The following is an 18,100-nucleotide window of genomic DNA, read 5'->3' as shown; positions in this document are numbered from 1 at the left end:
ACAATGACACTGTCACAGAGTGTAACTGATGATCATAACCTCTGGAGGCTGACTGAAGCGGCATCAGAAGAGTTGAGCAGAAACAAATGGGAAGGTTGAGAAGATGACTTAGAGAAAACAAAGGTCATTAAATCATGCCTTTTCCTAGCCCAGTGTCTTTCACTGGGTGAAGTTAAAAATCATATCACACCAGGTTATAGTCCAACCCACAGGATGGGTCGTGCCCTGCCAGAGTGAAGACTCTGAGCGAGACAGGTGATGCTTAACACAGTTCATCACTGCAGCAGAAACCATCATCTTGTCAGTTAGAAATATTCAAGAATGTAAAATTTTGAGCCATCTGGTAGTTTTGAAAATAATTATATAAATTCATGTCTTTATTTAAATCCTCCGATGTGCCTGTACTTCTCCAATTCTGGATCTTCAGCATCCCAGATTTCAATCATGCTGTTGCTGGTGGTCACATCCTCAGTTGCTTCAGCTCAGTTCTGGAATACCTTCCCTACACTCTCTGCCTTTCTCCATTTTTTTTCCTCCTTAAGACTTTGATAGAATCATACAGTGTAGAAGAAGCCATTCACCAACATGTGACAAACATCTGACCTTCAAACTAATCCCATTTACAGCACTTGGCCCATAGCTTTGCATATTATGCTTCCCAGTGCTCAAATAGTAATTTTTAATGGCTATGGAAGAATTCCCCTCTATCACCCTCCCAGACAGCACATTCCAGACCATCACCATCTTTTGGATAAAAAAGGTTTTTCTCAAACCTTTGTAAACCGGAAAGCACAACTATGCCTCTACTTCCTCAGGAGGCTAAGGAAATTTGGCATGTCTTTAAGACTCTAATTAATTTTTATAGATGCACCAGAGAAAACATTCTATTCGGATGCATCATGGCTTGGTAAGGCAACTGCTGCTACCCAGACCGTAACAAAGTATATAGAGTTGTGAACAGTGTCCAATTCATCATGCAAGCCAACCTTCCATCCACTGACTTTATCTATACTTCTCTCTGCCTCAGGAAAGCAGCCAACATAATCAAAGACTGGTTATAATCTCTTCCAACCTCTTCCATTGGGCAGAAGATACAAAAGCTTAAACATACGTACCAACAGATTCAAGAACAGTTTTTGTCCCACTGTTATTAGACTTCTGAATGGACCTTTCAATTTTTAAATTTGAATGTCAATCTCGTTCTTTATGCACTTTCTCTGCAGCTGTGACATTGTATTCCTCGCTCTGTTCTAATACCCTTATATATTTCATACATGATCTGCTTGTACTGCACACAAAACAAAACATTTCACTGTACTGAAGTACGTGACAACAACATATCAAATCAAAAAAATTAAAGAACCTGCCCTTCACCTTGAACCCATGTCCCTTTGTGACTGACCCTTAACTAAGGGGAAACAACTGCACCTTATCTACTGTGTCCATGCCCCTCACTCTTGTATACCTCAGTTAACTTGCCCTCAGTCTCCTCTGCTCCAACAAAAACAATCCAAGCCTATCCAACCTTTCTTCATAATTGAATTTTCCATCCCAGGCAGCATTCTGGTGAATATCCTCTCCACCCCTCCTGTGCAAACACATTCTTCCTATGACATTGCAACCAGAACTGCATACAGAACTCAAACTGTGGTTAAACACAAGTTATATACAATTCCAACATGACTTCCTTGTTTATGTAACTATGCCTCAACTGATAAAGGCATGTTTCTGGATTAGTGGTGCTGGAAGAGCACAGCAGTTCAGGCAGCATCCAAGGAGCAGCGAAATCGACATTTCAGGCAAAAGCCCTTCATCAGGAATAAAGGCAGAGAGCCTGAAGCGTGGAGAGATAAACTAGAGGAGGGTGGGGGTGGTGAGAAAGTAGCATAGAGTACAATAGGTGAGTGGGGGAGGGAATGAAGGTGATAGGTCAAGGAGGAGAGGGTGGAGTGGATAGGTGGAAAAGGAGATAGGCAGGTAGGACAAGTCCGGACAAGTCATGTGGACAGTGCTGAGCTGGAAGTTTGGAACTAGGGTGAGGTGGGGGAAGGGGAAATGAGGAAACTGTTGAAGTTTGTTGGCTACGTAGAACAGTTGATTTTCCGTAATTACATCGGCACCACTCCCCACCTCTTCCTCCGCTACACTGATGACTGCATTGGTGCCACCTCGTGCTCCCGCGAGGAGGTTGAGCAATTCATCAACTTCACCAACACATTCCACCCTGACCTTAAATTTACCTGGACCATCTCGGTCACCGCCCTCCCCTTCCTGGGCCTCTCCATCTCCATTAATGATGACCGACTTGACACTGTCATTTTTTACAAACCCACTGACTCCCACAGCTACCTGGATTATACCTCTTCTGACCCTACCTCTTGCAAAAATGCCATCCCGTATTCCCAATTCCTCCGCCTCCGCTGTATCTGTTCCCAGGAGGACCAGTTCCATCACAGAACACACAATGGCCTCCTTCTTTGGAGACCGCAATTTCCCTTCCCACGTGTTTAAAGATGCCCTCCAATGCATCGTGTCCACATCCCACACGTCCGCCCTCAGACCCCACCCCTCCAACCGTAACAAGGACAGAACGCCCTTGGTGCTCACCTTCCACCCTACCAACCTTCGCATAAACCAAATCATCCGCCGACATTTTCGCCACCTCCAAAAAGACCCCACCACCAGGGATATATTTCCCTCCCCACCCCTTTCCGCTTTCCGCAAAGACCGTTCCCTCCATGACTACTTGGTCAGGTCCACGCGCCCCTACAACCCACCCTCCCATCCTGGCACCTTCCCCTGCCACGCAGGAACTGTTAAACCTGCGCCCACACCTCCTCCTTCACCTCTATCCAAGGCCCTAAAGGAACCTTCCACATCCAAAGTTTTACCTGCACGTCCACTAATATCATTTATTGTATCCATTGCTCCCGATGCGGTCTCCACTTTATTGGGGAGACTGGGCGCCTCCTAGCAGAGCGCTTTAGGGAACATCTCCGGGACACCTGCAACAATCAACCACACCGCCCCGTGGCCCAACATTTCAACTCCCTCTTCCACTCTGCCGAGGACATGGAGGTCCTAGGCCTCCTTCACCACCAGAATCCTGGAGAAAGAACGCCTCATCTTCCGCCTCAGAACACTTCAACCCCAGGGCATCAATGTGGACTTCAACAGTTTTCTCATTTCCCCTTCCCCCACCTCACTCTAGTTCCAAACTTCCAGCTCAGCACTGTCCACATGACTTGTCTGGACTTGTCCTACCTGCCTATCTCCTTTCCACCTATCCACTCCACCCTCTCCTCCCTGACCTATCACCTTCATCCCCTCCCCCACTCACCTATTGTACACTATGCTACTTTCTCCCCACTCTCACCCTCCTCGAGCTTATCTCTCTACGCTTCAGGCTCACTGCCTTTATTCCTGATGAAGGGCTTTTGCCCGAAACGTCAATTTCGCTGCTCCTTGGATGCTGCCTGAACTGCTGTGCTCTTCCAGCACCACTAATCCAGAATCTGGTTTCCAGCATCTGCAGTCATTGTTTTTACCTTGATAAAGGCATGTGTCCTGTATGCTGTTTTCACCACCCTACTAACACACTCCAAGATTCCTTTGTTTCATGCCATTCATTAAATATTTCCTTCTTAAATTATTCCTTTCAAAGTGTATTCACATTTTCAAGGTTAAATTCCATCTGCCAGTTATCTGCCCATTTGTCATTCCACTCATATCTTCTTGTAGCCCAAGACACTTAACATCAATGTTAACACTGAACTAATTTTTGGGTCATCCACAAACTTACTAATGCAACCCCTCACACAATCATCTGATGTCATTTATAGAAATGATGGATAACAGAGGACAAAGAACAGATCATGTGGTACACTACTGGACAATGGCTTCATGCCGCTAAAGAAACCACAGAGCCATAGAAATATACAGCACGGAAACAGATCCTTCAGTCTAGTTCATCCATGTTGACCAGATATCCTAAATAAACCTAGTCTCATTTGCCCACATTTGGTCCATATCCCTCAAAACCCTTCTTATCCACATATACCCATCAGATGCATTTATAATGTTGTAAGAGTACCAGCCTCCACCACTTCCCTCTGGCAGCTCATTCCGTACATACACCATCCTCTTTGTAAAATAGGTGCCCTTTAGGTCCCTTTTAAATCTTTCCCCTCTCACCCTAAGGCTATGCCCTCTAGTTTTGGACACCCCATCCCAGGGAGGAGACCTTGCTTATTTACCCTATCCATGTCCCTCATAATTTTATAGACTTCAACAAGGTTGCCCGTCAGCCTTTGATGCTCCATGGAAAATAGCCCCAACCTATTCAGACTCTTCCTTTAGCTCAAACTCTCCAACTCTGCAACATCCTCATAAATCTCTTCTGAACTGTTACAAATTTCACAACATTGCTCTTACAGCAGGGAGAACAGAATTGAAAACAGTATTCCAAAAGTGGTCAAATCAATGGCCTGTATAGCAGCAACATGATCTCCCAACTCCTATGTTCAATGCACTGACGAATAAAGGTAAGCATACCAAACGCCTTCTTCACTATCCTGTCTACCTGGGACTCCATTTTCAAGGAATTATGAACCTGCACTCCAAGGTCTCTTTGTTCAGCAACACTCCCCAGGACCTTAATCGTAACTGTACAAGTCCTGCCCTGATCTACCTTTCCAACATCTAGTACCTCACATTTACATTCCATCACCTTCTGTGTCCTACAGTTCAGCTAATTTTGAATACACCTTTATTAAGATACCCTATCCTATGTGCATTTGCTGTCTTGATAAGCTTTCTGTGTGGAACCTTGACAAAGGCTTTGCTAAAATCCATATAAACTACATTAACGCTCATCTGCACACATGGTCACCTTCTCATAAAAATTAAATCAAATTTGTTTAAAATTCACTTCCTTGATCAAGCAGTTGCTCAAATGACCTAATACCTCGTGCGGTTTGGAGTCATATTTCGATTTAAAATGGTTTTATGAAATATCATTTGGACATTTTCTTATCATATGTCACTGAGCATTATTGTTTTTTGCTAGCAGAAATTGAGACATACAAATTATGAGACAGATTTCCCTTTATGCTGCATCTTAACCACTGAAGTACAAAGAGTGCGTAATGGGCAAGAAGAACTATTCATTGACAATCAGGCTTACGACTCTGGTCTACAAGCTACGTTCAAGACACTAATAATGCTTCAAGACATCCTGAAGCAATGACTCCATTGCTTTAACTATTGCAGAGGGGTTTTCCAGTACTTGGCTGAGCAGGTCACAAGAGCTATCACGATGGACTGCATTTGCATAAAATTACTATTGTGATTATACAATGCTTGTCATTACCTATCAAATGAGGAGGAAGAGGAAAGGGGGGAGGCTACAACCTCAAGAACTCTTTTCTACTAGATGAACAAGAAACTGAAAAGTGATATGAACAACAGTGACACAATTTAACATTCAAAACCATTCCCTCTCTATAGCAATGAGCATCACCTTGTCCTACCCACAATGCAACAGATAAAAGCCAACTGTCACAACTCACTGGAGGTAGTATGCTGGAAATGAAACCCCTCTGTTCCTGGATTCACAAAAGTTAAAGATTTTAGGGAAGTGTGCAAAGTTCACCAATTTACCTGATTTCCAAGCCCAGACTTTAAAGCTTTCAATAGGTTTCTGTACTAAACAAAAAAAAAGTACTGTTTCCTGCAAGTAATTAAACTCTAGCAACAGGTGAATTGTTATAAAGTGTTGGCATATAATACTTCTAATTAAAACCCAAATTCCCCTTATAAAGTCCCCCTACACACAGACAGACATATAATGTATACAGTAAAGGAAGAAACCAGATGAACAATAGGAAGAACTGGAGAGACAGTTCATTAATCTTTGTTCACAATTTCTGATGAGTTGTTTCTTGCTGATCTGAAAGTTTCTTCCTGGCTATTCTTTTTTGAATGGCTCACTGATTTTCAAGAGGAAAAGGATGGAAGGTTCACTTATTAACCATTTATTATTTATCAGTTAAAAGTTACAGCTTCCAGCAACCGCTGAAGAAAAGATTAGCTGAATTTCTTCAGGTTAAAGTGAGCAACAGACAGTCAGCTCCTGAGCTGGTGGAGATACTTCTCAGTGTTGTTTCCAGTCCCAAGATGTTCAGTACCTGACAACTAATCACATATTTGTTGGCAGGCAAAAGGCCTACTTCACTGATAAATTGTCACTAGTTCATACCCAATCAACTTCTTGTTTCTAAGCAAAACTGTATTTGAACACTGTTTTGAAAACAGTTCTCTCATTTCAGTCCACAGTTTTAAAATAACTAAATATACATTCCAATCTAAATTTATGAATTAAATCATGCCTCAAAACAGTCCCCTCTCCTGATTTTATCCCTAGAATCTGTTCCTCCATATTACAATTATACCTAATCCCAAATTCTTCTATTTCTTCCCCTCAATTTCTCCGTTCCAAGAGGAATAATGTGAATCTTTCACGTCTCTCAAAAAATTAAAGTCTCACCTTCTCGGCACTATTGCAACAAATCCCTTTTGCATTCACTCCATGCCTCAGATACTTTACTGAAATTTGTAGTGCTTCAGGTTTTTGAGATTTGTCCACGTCACATAATATCCTTGAATCACCTCTTTTATTTATCATTAAATTAATAATTTCTTTGGTAATTAAAAAAAAGCTTTAAAAGGCTATGTGGAACTACTGTTTCTCTTACCACGAAGATTACATTTAAGTTTGATCTCATCAAACAACGGAATCTCCGTCAATGATGTAGCACCACGTTCATTTTCAATGGCCCACTCCACCAGTTGTTTCGAAGCTTTTGGGAGATTAGATACAACTGATGATTTCAATCCTGGCCAAGTTGCATGGATTCTGTGGGATAGCTGAGAAATTATGCAATATTGTTACTCAAATCAGACTATCATTTGCAATTAAATGTCATTATTGATGTCACCCATCTAACTTTGTTTTGTCAAACACTAAGTTGGCTTACACTTGGAATAAAAAGCATAATTCACTATAACAACACTGATGAAATTTACAAATCAATTTTAACATAAGTTCCTAATTGGATATTAAACTTTCCCATTTTAGGCACAATAAAGAATACTAAATATAATTGCAATGTTTTGAAAAATATAACATTAAGTGAAGGACTATTTAACCTTTATTTATAGAATTATAGAATCCCTACAGTGTGGAAGCACGCCATTCAGCCAATCAAGTCCGCACCAACCCTTCAAAGAGCATCCCATCCAAATTCCGTCTCCTGTAACTCTGCATTCCCCTTGCCCAAACCACCTCACCAGCACATCCCTGGACACTATGGGCAATTTACTATGGGCAATCTACCTAACTTGCATATTTTGGACTACGAAAGGAAATTGGAGCACCTGGAGACACAGGGAAAATATGTAAACTTCACATTTGTCAATTGTCCAAGAGTGGAATTGAACCTAATCACCGTGCCACTACAAATGATTGAATATTGATCTTAAGAACACATATTCTAAATGACTGCACTAACTTTGATGATGTGATCCTGATATTGTTTTATTACCTTAAGTTGTAATGAAGAAGGAACTTCACCACTGATGTTCAGATTTATAGGCTTATTGCTCTGTATAACTAGGTAGACAATTGGGCAATTATTTCCATGTGTAAATTCAACATTCAAGTTAACACTCTTATCTTCGGAGCTCCTAGTTTTGAGATTCCAAAAAAAATAGAATTTGTCAAGAGCATAACGATAAATACATGTTACAATATTTTCTGTATGACAATATAGTAGATAATCAACTAAAAGAACTAAAAAAAATCTAGGATAATAATACATGGATTACTCAGCCTTTCCTGAAAATCTAGGTTAAAAACTAGAGAAGGTTAAGAAGTAAGTATACAGAATAAGGGAAAAAAAAATCCATTTATCTAAAAACAATGGGCACACTTTTTTTGTTGTTCTATTCAACTTTCTTCTCGAAGGCAGGTCCAGTCCACTGAAATCTGCACCATGGTCAGGCCAAAGCAGCCAGTTCCAAATCCATGGTGATTGGGAATCAAACCCATGCTGCTGGCATAAATTTGATCTACACTGGCTGTCTAGCCAAATGGGCTAACCAGTGTCCTAAGTCGTCCAGGTTGCTCTGACAACACAGACGTTTACTTGCAGGTTGCAGTCTGGACCTATAAATAGTAATGGTAAATGCTCCGATATGTTTTCCATAACATGGCTGACCAGGAATTGTGTTGCTACTATTGGCATATGCTCAAAATATTTACAAGTTTATACCCACCTGGGTAACAAGACCACCCAGTCATTTGATTTACATAACAGAAAAATGTGATCAAAATATTTATACATATTGATAGGAAAAAAACTCAATTTTGTTCAAAACTGTCAATCAAGTAATGAGTTCAGTCTTTAGTATATCCAGAATGTAATTTTGGACTTTTCAGGATCATTTCAATGCAACTTTGTAACATTTAAGAATAGATATGATTTGTGGACAGGATTAAATCCTTATTCAGTTCTCTTCAGATTAGTCCACGTATTTTATTTTAATTTTTAATTAGATTTTTTAAAAAAATCATTAAAGGGATGCAGTCATGAGAAACCTAACAGAGAAACAATGAAAAGCACTGATTCACTGGGACGACAATTAGGAAACGATGAAATAATCAAAAGCTTATTCATTGAAGCACAGAAGAGTAAGAAGTGAGTATCTCAGATTTATTCTGATGTTTCCACTATCTGCTGAAGTGGTATAAAAAGGATTTAAATTCAGGACTGCAAGCATAAAAAGAAGTTAGAACATTTAATTTGAAAGCACTATTATTAGAAAATGAACTGCTTTACTATAATTAGCTACTGACCTTGAGTCAGTTAAACCAATATTTAAGGGATAATCAAAAAAAATTAAAAAAGAGAAAAGGCAACAAATGTATGTTCCTCCATTTGACAGCCAATTTGACAAACAGTTCAATTGCCTACTTCAGCACAAAGTGAGAGTAGAATAAGTGACACTGATTCATTATTCACTATCAGTAGCATTGACTTTCTTAATCCAATATCTGGATCACAATTGACAACTTTATAAATGACAACAGAAAAACACTTCAGACATTCTTTCTTGTGATTTGAGCATTTGGGAAAGGCCAGCATTTTTGCTGATCCTGAAATACTGTTGAGACAATGGTGAGCCAACTTCTTGATTTACTGCATTCCACTGCATCCTGTAGTGCAAGTATATCATAGGGCTGGTAGCAAGAGAGTTCCAAGATTTTTATCCAGTGACAGTACAGCCATAATGGTATAGTTCCAACATGGGGCAAGTACAAATTACATTTATTCAGCACTTTAAATGTAGTAAGTTGTTGCAGTGTTAACAGACAATAGACACTAAACCAAGATGATAGATAATAGGAGGGGTGACCAAACTTTAGCCAAAGTGGTGACTTTTAACAAGGGAGCAGAGGTTGCTTGAAAGGCAAACATGAAAAAAACACTTATTATCACTATTCACCTTGCATATTTAATTTTAGGTTATTAAAGATTCAATATTGCTTTTCAGACAGCAAATTATCTGCACCAATGACCAATCATTTCCATATCAAATATTTTTAAAGGTGCAGACCCTCAGCCATATCTCAATGATGACACTATCGGTTGAAACAGTGATTGTGTTTTCAAATCCCACGCCAAAAATTTCAAAAGTAAAATCTAGTCTGAACTCCAGTGCAAGAATGATAGAATATTGCATCTTTGGAACTACCATCATCTGTGCGATGAGAAGCTAAACAAATGCCTCATTTTCCTTCCCTCTCACGTTACCATAAAATAATCAGACTATATTTTAAAACAAGAGCAGGAACAGGTGTCCATGGTATCTGCTTCGATATTTATCACTCAACAACATAATTTTAAAAAGTTAACACAGGTCGTCCTGTTATAACATGCATTTCGCTAATAAGTTTGTAATAAGATTGATGAATTGGGGATACTGTTTCTCCAGCATTAACTTGCAAAAATTTTTTGTTTGTTTGTAATGCAATTACAATACCAACACTAATTGCTGTTTCGAAAGTGCAATCTTTCTATAATGCGGGGTTGTACAAGAACGCAACCATCACATTATAGAATAACTGACTAGTGTGAGACTTTGAAAAGCACAAACTGGCTGTCAAGTTTCCCACATTACAATAGAAATGTATGTTCAAAGATACTCCATTGGCTTTAAAGGTATTTCGGAAGAGCACACATTGATGAAACACAGCATATTTCTTTAGAAAAGAGAAGATTGTGGGGTGTCCTAACAGATGACTTTAACAATTTTAAGTTGTTTGATAGAATAAAGATGTTCGATAAATTAGACAAATTGCACCTTTAAAAGGTGTTACTTGGAAGGCTTGAAAACAGATTTCAAGCTGCATGCAAGTACACTTCCAATTAGAAGCACATTGTGTTACTAGTAGAGACCAGTAATGAATCTGTCAAAAAAGGAAGAAATCCAAAAGTTCCACTTACTTGTTAAAAGTATGAAGCCTCAAGATTTAAACAGATCAAAAGGAATGTTTTACTGTGTAAAAGTCCAAGCAAACACAATCTTATCTAACCAACTAGTCAACATTAATTAAATAAGTTTACACACAAACTGTGATTGATGTTAAGCTATAAATTGCATACACAAAAAAAAATTTTAAAAATGAGCTCAGTAGTTTCTTCAGCATATTTGTCAAGCTCCACCATCAAAAAAAGTCTTTGAAAGACTTTATGAAGAACTTCAATTCCTCCTCCATGAGTCAGTCAGTCTATTCTCAAGTGGGAGCAATGCACAGAGTTCAATGGACATGGTCTTCACCAAAACAGCCCTGGTGGACAGAATATTTCCAATTCTTTTTGTGACGTTCTGGATTATGTAGGTCCACCAAGTATCTTCAAGTCACAGGAACAGTTGCAATGCCTGTGCATTCGCTCATTCTCAACTTCTTGATTTAGCCTTCATTTTGTGATAAAGCTACTCCTTTAACAAAGTTATGTTGTCCTTGGTGTTTTTTTTTTATAAAGAAACGTCATAAATGACAGACTCAGAAAAATCTAAGTTGAAAGGCTTAAGAGCCAGCTTGATTATAGCTAACAGATACGATCTCATTTCAGTTTTAAAAAAATCACTTGTAAAACGAAAGGAGAGTGGGCAGTTCTCCTAGCTCAGCTTTTCTCTGGTTTGGTTTGGTGTTTAGTAGTAGTGTTGGAAAAAAAGCTGCTGGACCCCCAAAAAAAACAGGCTGATCCTCCTCTCTCTCGATCTCTGTCTCTGACTTCTCTCCTGTGAGACCCTGGGTTTGATTTTACCTTTTGTGCCAAGGGACGTATGTGGGGATTGTTGCAAGTATTTGGAACAGCATAGTTAAGTTGGTATAGTCTGTTGGATTTTCGGATAGGTTGTTATTTGGTATTCTGTTCTCTTTTGTTTCTGTGTTTCATTCAGTAATCTTGAAATAAATTCTGTTTTGTTTAATAACTAAGTGGTTTGACCAGCTGCATCTCTCCTGGAATACCCACTTTACACCTGCTTAAAACCACCAGCAAGGTTTGAATCTGGGCTACTTTCTTAAAATGTTTTGAGGGGGTCTGGCCTGGTCCAAAACAATTTTCTTCAGCTTTCTTGTACTGCATAATTGGAATAATATCTGCTGAGCTTAAAATTTATCCATGCCCTTTTACATGTTGCACAACTGCAGGGCTACACACCTTGTTCTGGATAGTGGGACGAGGCTGAGTGGTAATTTTTCATCCAGCGTAATGGCCACATTCTTGTAGTAAGTCTTTTATGAATCTATTTTACAACTCCATGTTTTCCATGCTAGAAAAGTAGTTACACTCAAAGTTTTGGTCTCCAATTACAGCTTCAGTGTTTGCCCCCTTAGAAACTAGTAAAGCTTATTTCCATTAATGGATACCCTTTGCAGTTTCTTTTTTCAGTTACAGTTGAAGTACAGATGAAGCTGTCCTTGCCATACTTTGAGGTTGTAGTTGTGTTTGCATATTTCACACAAACCTTTTTGTGAAGTGAAGAAAGCTCGTGGGATGAGGGATGCTCTTAAAACTTGGGGCAACTGCACACTGGGGAAAGACCACTGCCTGAGGTCTTTCTAGTGAAGTTAAAGGGGGTCCATTCAGTTATCGGATGCTTAGAAACTAGTAAAGCTTATTTCCATTAATGGATACCCTTTGCAGTTTCTTTTTTCAGTTACAGTTGAAGTACAGATGAAGCTGTCCTTGCCATACTTTGAGGTTGTAGTTGTACTAATACAAAATACCAGTGATTCACCACAGAAAGAAATCATTTTGTAAAAGGGGCTTGCATGCTTCCTGGATGGTAGAATTTTAATGTGAAGCTAAATGTGACTTGGAGATTGTAGAGAGGCTTCCAGCATTAGAGGAAATATGACAGGCCATGTAGCTTAAAGTTTATAATCAAGGATTATAAACTCCTTCAGGGAATAATTCTCCCCTCAGTCTTGCATTTTTTATTTCAAAAATATACTTTGCTCACAAAAGGTCCAAGAACAGTTCTGTATAGTCACTGCAGAGGGAAAGAAAAAAAATGACCAATTAGATTTTGACATTCCTCAGATCCACCGTCTATGTTGCTCCTTACACAGGAAACTACTTACTTTTGTTTTGAGGCAACAGTGTGGTCCAAGAGCTTAATGGACCCTCATCACACTCTGGCAGAAAGACGTTAAATAGTAGTCCTTCCCCACTGTGGCTTGGCAGCAGCTGCCCCAGACTTTACCGGCTCCTTAGCATGTGGTACTGAACCTTGAATTGTGCCAGTCTGCTACATGTGGTTGAGGTCAACATTTTACACTGGAAGATCAATAGATTTCAGAGTGATCAAAGAACTTCTTTCACTAGGTTTATGGTCTCCCAGGCACAGTTGATGTTTTCAGTTCTCAGCGTGTCTTGGGGAACAGCCCATAGAAGACATGTTCCTACGTCACAAAGCTGCCTGGGACAAAACCCAGTGTCTCTCTCTCTCTCTCTCTCTCTAAACATTCCTGGCAGAGGCACACTTTGGAAGGAGATATATGACATTCTCCCCTCCATCCACACTCCACTTCGAAGGCAGCATGGAACGGTGGAGAGAGTCTAGGCATTCATGATGGATATAACAGGCAGTGCCCTTCTTACCACTAGCCAAGCTACATGTTTGTGCTTGTTGTAAAGTTTTGTCAATAAGTGATTCTGTCAATTGACTTTGACAGTCTGCTCAGGGAATCACCCAACAGGATAAACCTTCTCCTTTTCCTACAGGCTCTCAAGGGCATTACACACTGACCACTGCCTGATGGACTTGTGGTCAAAGGCACTTCCCTTTGCAATTTATTTTCCATGAAGGGACAGATAATACATAACAGTCCAACTACTCGGAGGGTTCTGCAGCGAGACCAACCATCCTTCACAACACTGAGGAGAGATAAAACCTCAGCATGTAGTGATGCTGAATGTTTGCATACTGAGGATCTACACACAGCTTGCTGAAGCCACACATAGAAGGTGGCCAACAAGATGAGGGCAGTGTTGGGTACATCCTTCCCTTCCTTATCCAGAGGTTTTGTACATTGTGTCCCTGAGGACATAACCAACTTTGACCTCCAGCTGAAGTGGATGATGGCTCATGTGACTACAGTGGTGCAGCTTGGAGAATGGACCAGTCCTATGCCACATACAGCAGCACCGTATCTCACACCTGAGGACCATGTTTTACTCAGAATGGAGGGGGAACTGTGCTCCCATCTGTCAAGTTTCTACCTCTTTTAGGAGACTTTTATTCTTGCAAAAATATCCTTTCTTTATAAAAATAGTCTTTATACACACACAGTTACTGAGGTAGTTCTTAACAGTCTTTGCACATGAAGTACAAACAAACGCTGGAATTTGACATTCACTGCCATTTCAAAGAAATCTAAGGCATTTCTTAATTATCCAGTGTATTTAAATACACTGAAGGAACTGATCAGATCCCCATTGTACTTCACCAGAAAGACCTTAGACAGTGATCTTTCCAGAGGCTTTTAAAAAAAATTTCTAAACTATATTTTATTCATAAAAATATCTTTATGTACATACAATGAATAAAGCAGTTCAGTTCTGTAAAGTAGCATATGAAGAGTCAAACAAACATTGGAGTTTGACTCTCTCCAACAAACCAAAGGCATCTCTTACTTATGCAAGATTATATTTACAAAGATTGAGGCACCTGGAGCATCCGATAACTGAATGGACCACCTTTAACTTCACTAGAAAGGCCTCAGGCAGTGGTCTTTCCCCAGTGCGCAGTTGCCCCAAGTTTTAAGAGCGTCCCTCATCCCACGAGCTTTCTTCACTTCACAAAAAGGTTTGTGTGAAATATGCAAACACAACTACAACCTCAAAGTATGGCAAGGACAGCTTCATCTGCGCCAGTCAGAATGATTGTGGCTCTTAAATATTATGTTTGATTCCTTTCAACTGTTACAAGAAATACAAGCAATGTACAGCACTTTGCAGTACACTGCTACTTAAAATTACGTTCACATTATAAAGTGAAATATTATAAAGTGAAATATTATAACCTTATTTTCTTCTCCCAGGAAGAAGCAGGCAGAGCAGTAACTAGACTTTGCATAGCTTCATGTTGAAAAGGATGGCCTTCAAGTTTGTGAACAAACCCCTGTATCACATTGGAACTGGCTTTGTAGTCTTTGACTCCAAGGACCTCCCAAAATGTCAAGAGCCTGATCAAAGACTCGCAAACAGATTCAATTAATGGAAAAGTGCCATGGTGATTAATTCAATTAAGGGGAGCATTGGCTTATTCGATGTGTTTAATGTGTTCAGTGCATTTTTAAAAGTGCAAAAGACAAACTTTAGTTAATTGGGTTATAATTTGCACGAGAAGTTCCTTGATCTTTTGCATTCCTCTAGCCTGTTACAGATCAACTGTACTGAAAGAAAACAACACAACCTAGCAAATATGCCATATTGTGTAGTCATATGTTTTATGCATTTTTAAATACAAATAATCATGAAACAATATGAATAAAACATTTAAAAGACAATATAATGAAATGTACTTTTCATGATTTTAGCAGGCAGGCATTTTAAACTGGTTAAAGTGGTGAACAGTGAACTTTTAAAGGAACAAATCGAGTTGATTCATGACCATTATCAATAGAAACTAATAATAATATTCAATTCTTTAATATTGATACCAGATTATATGGATGTGTTTCCTTCACAACTAACAAAATATGTTCTGATCAAAGAATAATGGAATGCAGACAGTAGATTAAACAATCTGCAAAAAAAAGAAATCAAGATCTTTCAGAATATTTTCTCTTTGTCTGACAATAAACATGAAACTTTAACACAGTAAAACTTTAGGAAAACATTAATTAGAATAAATTGAAATGGGAACTGAAACAATACTGAGAGAATAAAAAGGAAACTGAACAATGGAAATGGAAAAAAAATAAAAGAATGCTGGAAATAGACAATACCCAAAAGATAACTTTGACAATATCTAAAGAAAGACAACCTCGCTAGAAACATTAATTTGAAGATGTTCAGAATAAAGTTCAGTATCTATGCTGAACCCAAGAAAAACAGATCAAGGTATTTTTTTAAAATGATGAGAAGGAAATGTGAAGGAGCAGAGGGAATGAGTGTAGCCAATGTTCAGAAATTAATGACTGTTGAAGATGAACAGCAAGTGCATGAAAAATCTAACAGAAACTTAGTCGTATTTTAGTTCTTTTGAAATACAAAACAGTAATACATTAAGCTGCTATTGTCAAAGATTCCAATTAGACTGCTTCTGGAGTTCTGCATTTAATTCTGGGCATTAGTTCTCAAATAGACATATCAGGCTTGGAGTGCATGCAGCAAAGACTCACTTGAATGATACAGAGATGAAGAATAACAGGTTGTACAGATAAGATTTGTATTTCAATGCATACAGGAGTTCAAGAAGTTATCCAATTGGGATAATTAAAAGGTATGATTTGAAAGGTAGATGGACACTATTGGTTTTGGTTTGCAGAGAGGTCATAATATCAAAATTATGATTACTGGAAGCACTTCTTTAAACAGAGTCTGAAAATCAGGAAGCACAATGCTAAGTACCATACTGGACTCATCTAGGTCCATATGCAGCTCATCCTGAATACTATTCAGGCTTGGGCTAATTAAGTGGTAAGTGACGTTCAAACCACGAAAGTGCTGGGTAATAATCATCTTCAACATCCTCAATTTCTAACCATATGTCTTTAAACTCAAAGGCATTGATGGATTTCCCAGCGTCAATATCCAAAAGGATTACCATTCACTAGAAACTGAACTGAAAAAGCCATGTAAACACTGTGGCTACAAAAGTAGGTCAGAGGTGGGAGGCATTCCAACTTAACTAACTCATTTCCTGACTGCTAAAGAATACCCACCACCTAACAAGACAAGTCAGGAATGTAATGGAATACTATAACATTTGAGAAGCTTGACACCATCCAGGACATAGCAGTACACGTGACTGGCACTCCAAACAGCACAGTAATATTTACTATCTCCATAACTGAAAAGCGGTAGATATATGCACCAAATACAAGGTGCAACGCAACAATTCACCAAATCTATTTTGGCAGTACCTTCCAAACCTACAACTTCTAAGAGGACAGTAGATGCACAAGAATACCTTCAACCCACACAGCATCCTGACTTGGAAATTATAATGGCCATTTCATTGTCACCAGATCAAAATAATGGAACTCCCTTACAGCACATTTCAATAAGTGGCTGATCAGCTCCTCTCAAGTTTAATTAGAGGGGATCAATGATATGCTGGCCAACCTGATATGTCCAAATCTAGTGAAAGAATAAACAAAATAAACAGATTAGTAACTACTCAAGAAAATAATTGAGGTAATATACACAACAAATTCTGTACCTGAAAGAATTGTGCATTGGTATTAGATTTATGATGTGGATTTGAGGAATGACGTGTTGGTCAGATGTCACACAACCCATCAAGTCTTCCTGGAGAGGCTTATACTTCAGATTATTTTCAGCACTGATACAAGGCGTTTCATCACATTTATTTGGGAACGTCTCATCTGTTTAAAAAAAAGTTTAGTTTAAGCAGGATCGATTCCGATACTTTATTAATAGTACGAAAACATTTTAAAAAGTATATATTTGTTCAAGAAGCTTTGATTTTAAAACAACTGTCTTTTCTCATTAAAGATGTGCAAGGTTTCAAATACAGAATTGCAAGCAAAACAGAATTGTTAGAAATTTCTAAGTCAAGTAGAAATGTTAGACATTTGATCAGAGAAAATTGCACTTTCTGGACTACTGGCTAGTTTCAGAAAGCAAAGGCTCAACCTAAAATGAAAGCAAAATAAATCATCATGCTACACTCAAGATAGTTTACCTACAGATTTGGTTGCAAAAACAGATAAAGTATTGTTTGTGAATCTGGAATTATTGGTTCACATGAATAGGAAAGTTCAAGGGATACAGTTCAGGAGCAGACAGGTGGAACTAGTATAATTTGGGATGATGTTTGGCATGGACTGGTTGGATTGAAGGGACTATTTCTGTGTTGTATGACTCCATAATTAATCTGCACCACTTTGCATAAACAGCATTTTTCAAAGCTAACTGGATTTACATTTTAACTGTTCAGTAAACTTGCCAAAGTAAGTACTTTCTTTAAAAAAAAAGATGTAATGGTAGCAAAGATTGTTTGCCTAAAATTGAAAGTTGGAAATTGTAACAACTCAGGAAACTCAACTGGGAATTAATATCATATATTGTTGAACACCAAAACAGAACCATTATTTATGGTACACATAGATCAGTCCCAGCCTGAGAGAGAGTTTTGCAGTCCAATCCCCGGATCAGATTTTCTTTTCCTTTATATGAAGAGCTATCAAATGCAACAAAATGGTTTTTACTCCATCATCAAATCATGACATTTTTTAAAAAAGCTACTAAACACCATGTGTAAAACTGGA

General features: G+C 38.7%; 1 protein-coding gene across 3 annotated transcripts in view; it reads right to left on the bottom strand.

Moving 5' to 3' along the window:
* LOC132825888 (endoglin-like) overlaps positions 1 to 18,100 on the bottom strand; it is a 135,322-nt gene that overhangs the window by 55,568 nt on the left and 61,654 nt on the right. For all 3 annotated transcript variants that reach the window (XM_060841493.1, XM_060841492.1, XM_060841490.1), the window contains exons 7-9: positions 17,029 to 17,194; positions 7,605 to 7,746; positions 6,756 to 6,927 (exon numbers count right to left, since the gene is read on the bottom strand). In XM_060841493.1, the coding sequence (XP_060697476.1) occupies positions 6,756 to 6,927; positions 7,605 to 7,746; positions 17,029 to 17,194 (480 nt within the window). The remainder of the gene's footprint in view (positions 1 to 6,755; positions 6,928 to 7,604; positions 7,747 to 17,028; positions 17,195 to 18,100) is intronic.

The sequence above is a fragment of the Hemiscyllium ocellatum genome, chromosome 21 (assembly GCF_020745735.1).
Source record: "Hemiscyllium ocellatum isolate sHemOce1 chromosome 21, sHemOce1.pat.X.cur, whole genome shotgun sequence".
NCBI classification, from domain to species: Eukaryota; Metazoa; Chordata; class Chondrichthyes; order Orectolobiformes; family Hemiscylliidae; genus Hemiscyllium; species Hemiscyllium ocellatum.
The sequence above is the reverse complement of the archived record's forward strand: the minus strand, read 5'-3'. Positions and strand labels throughout refer to the sequence as shown.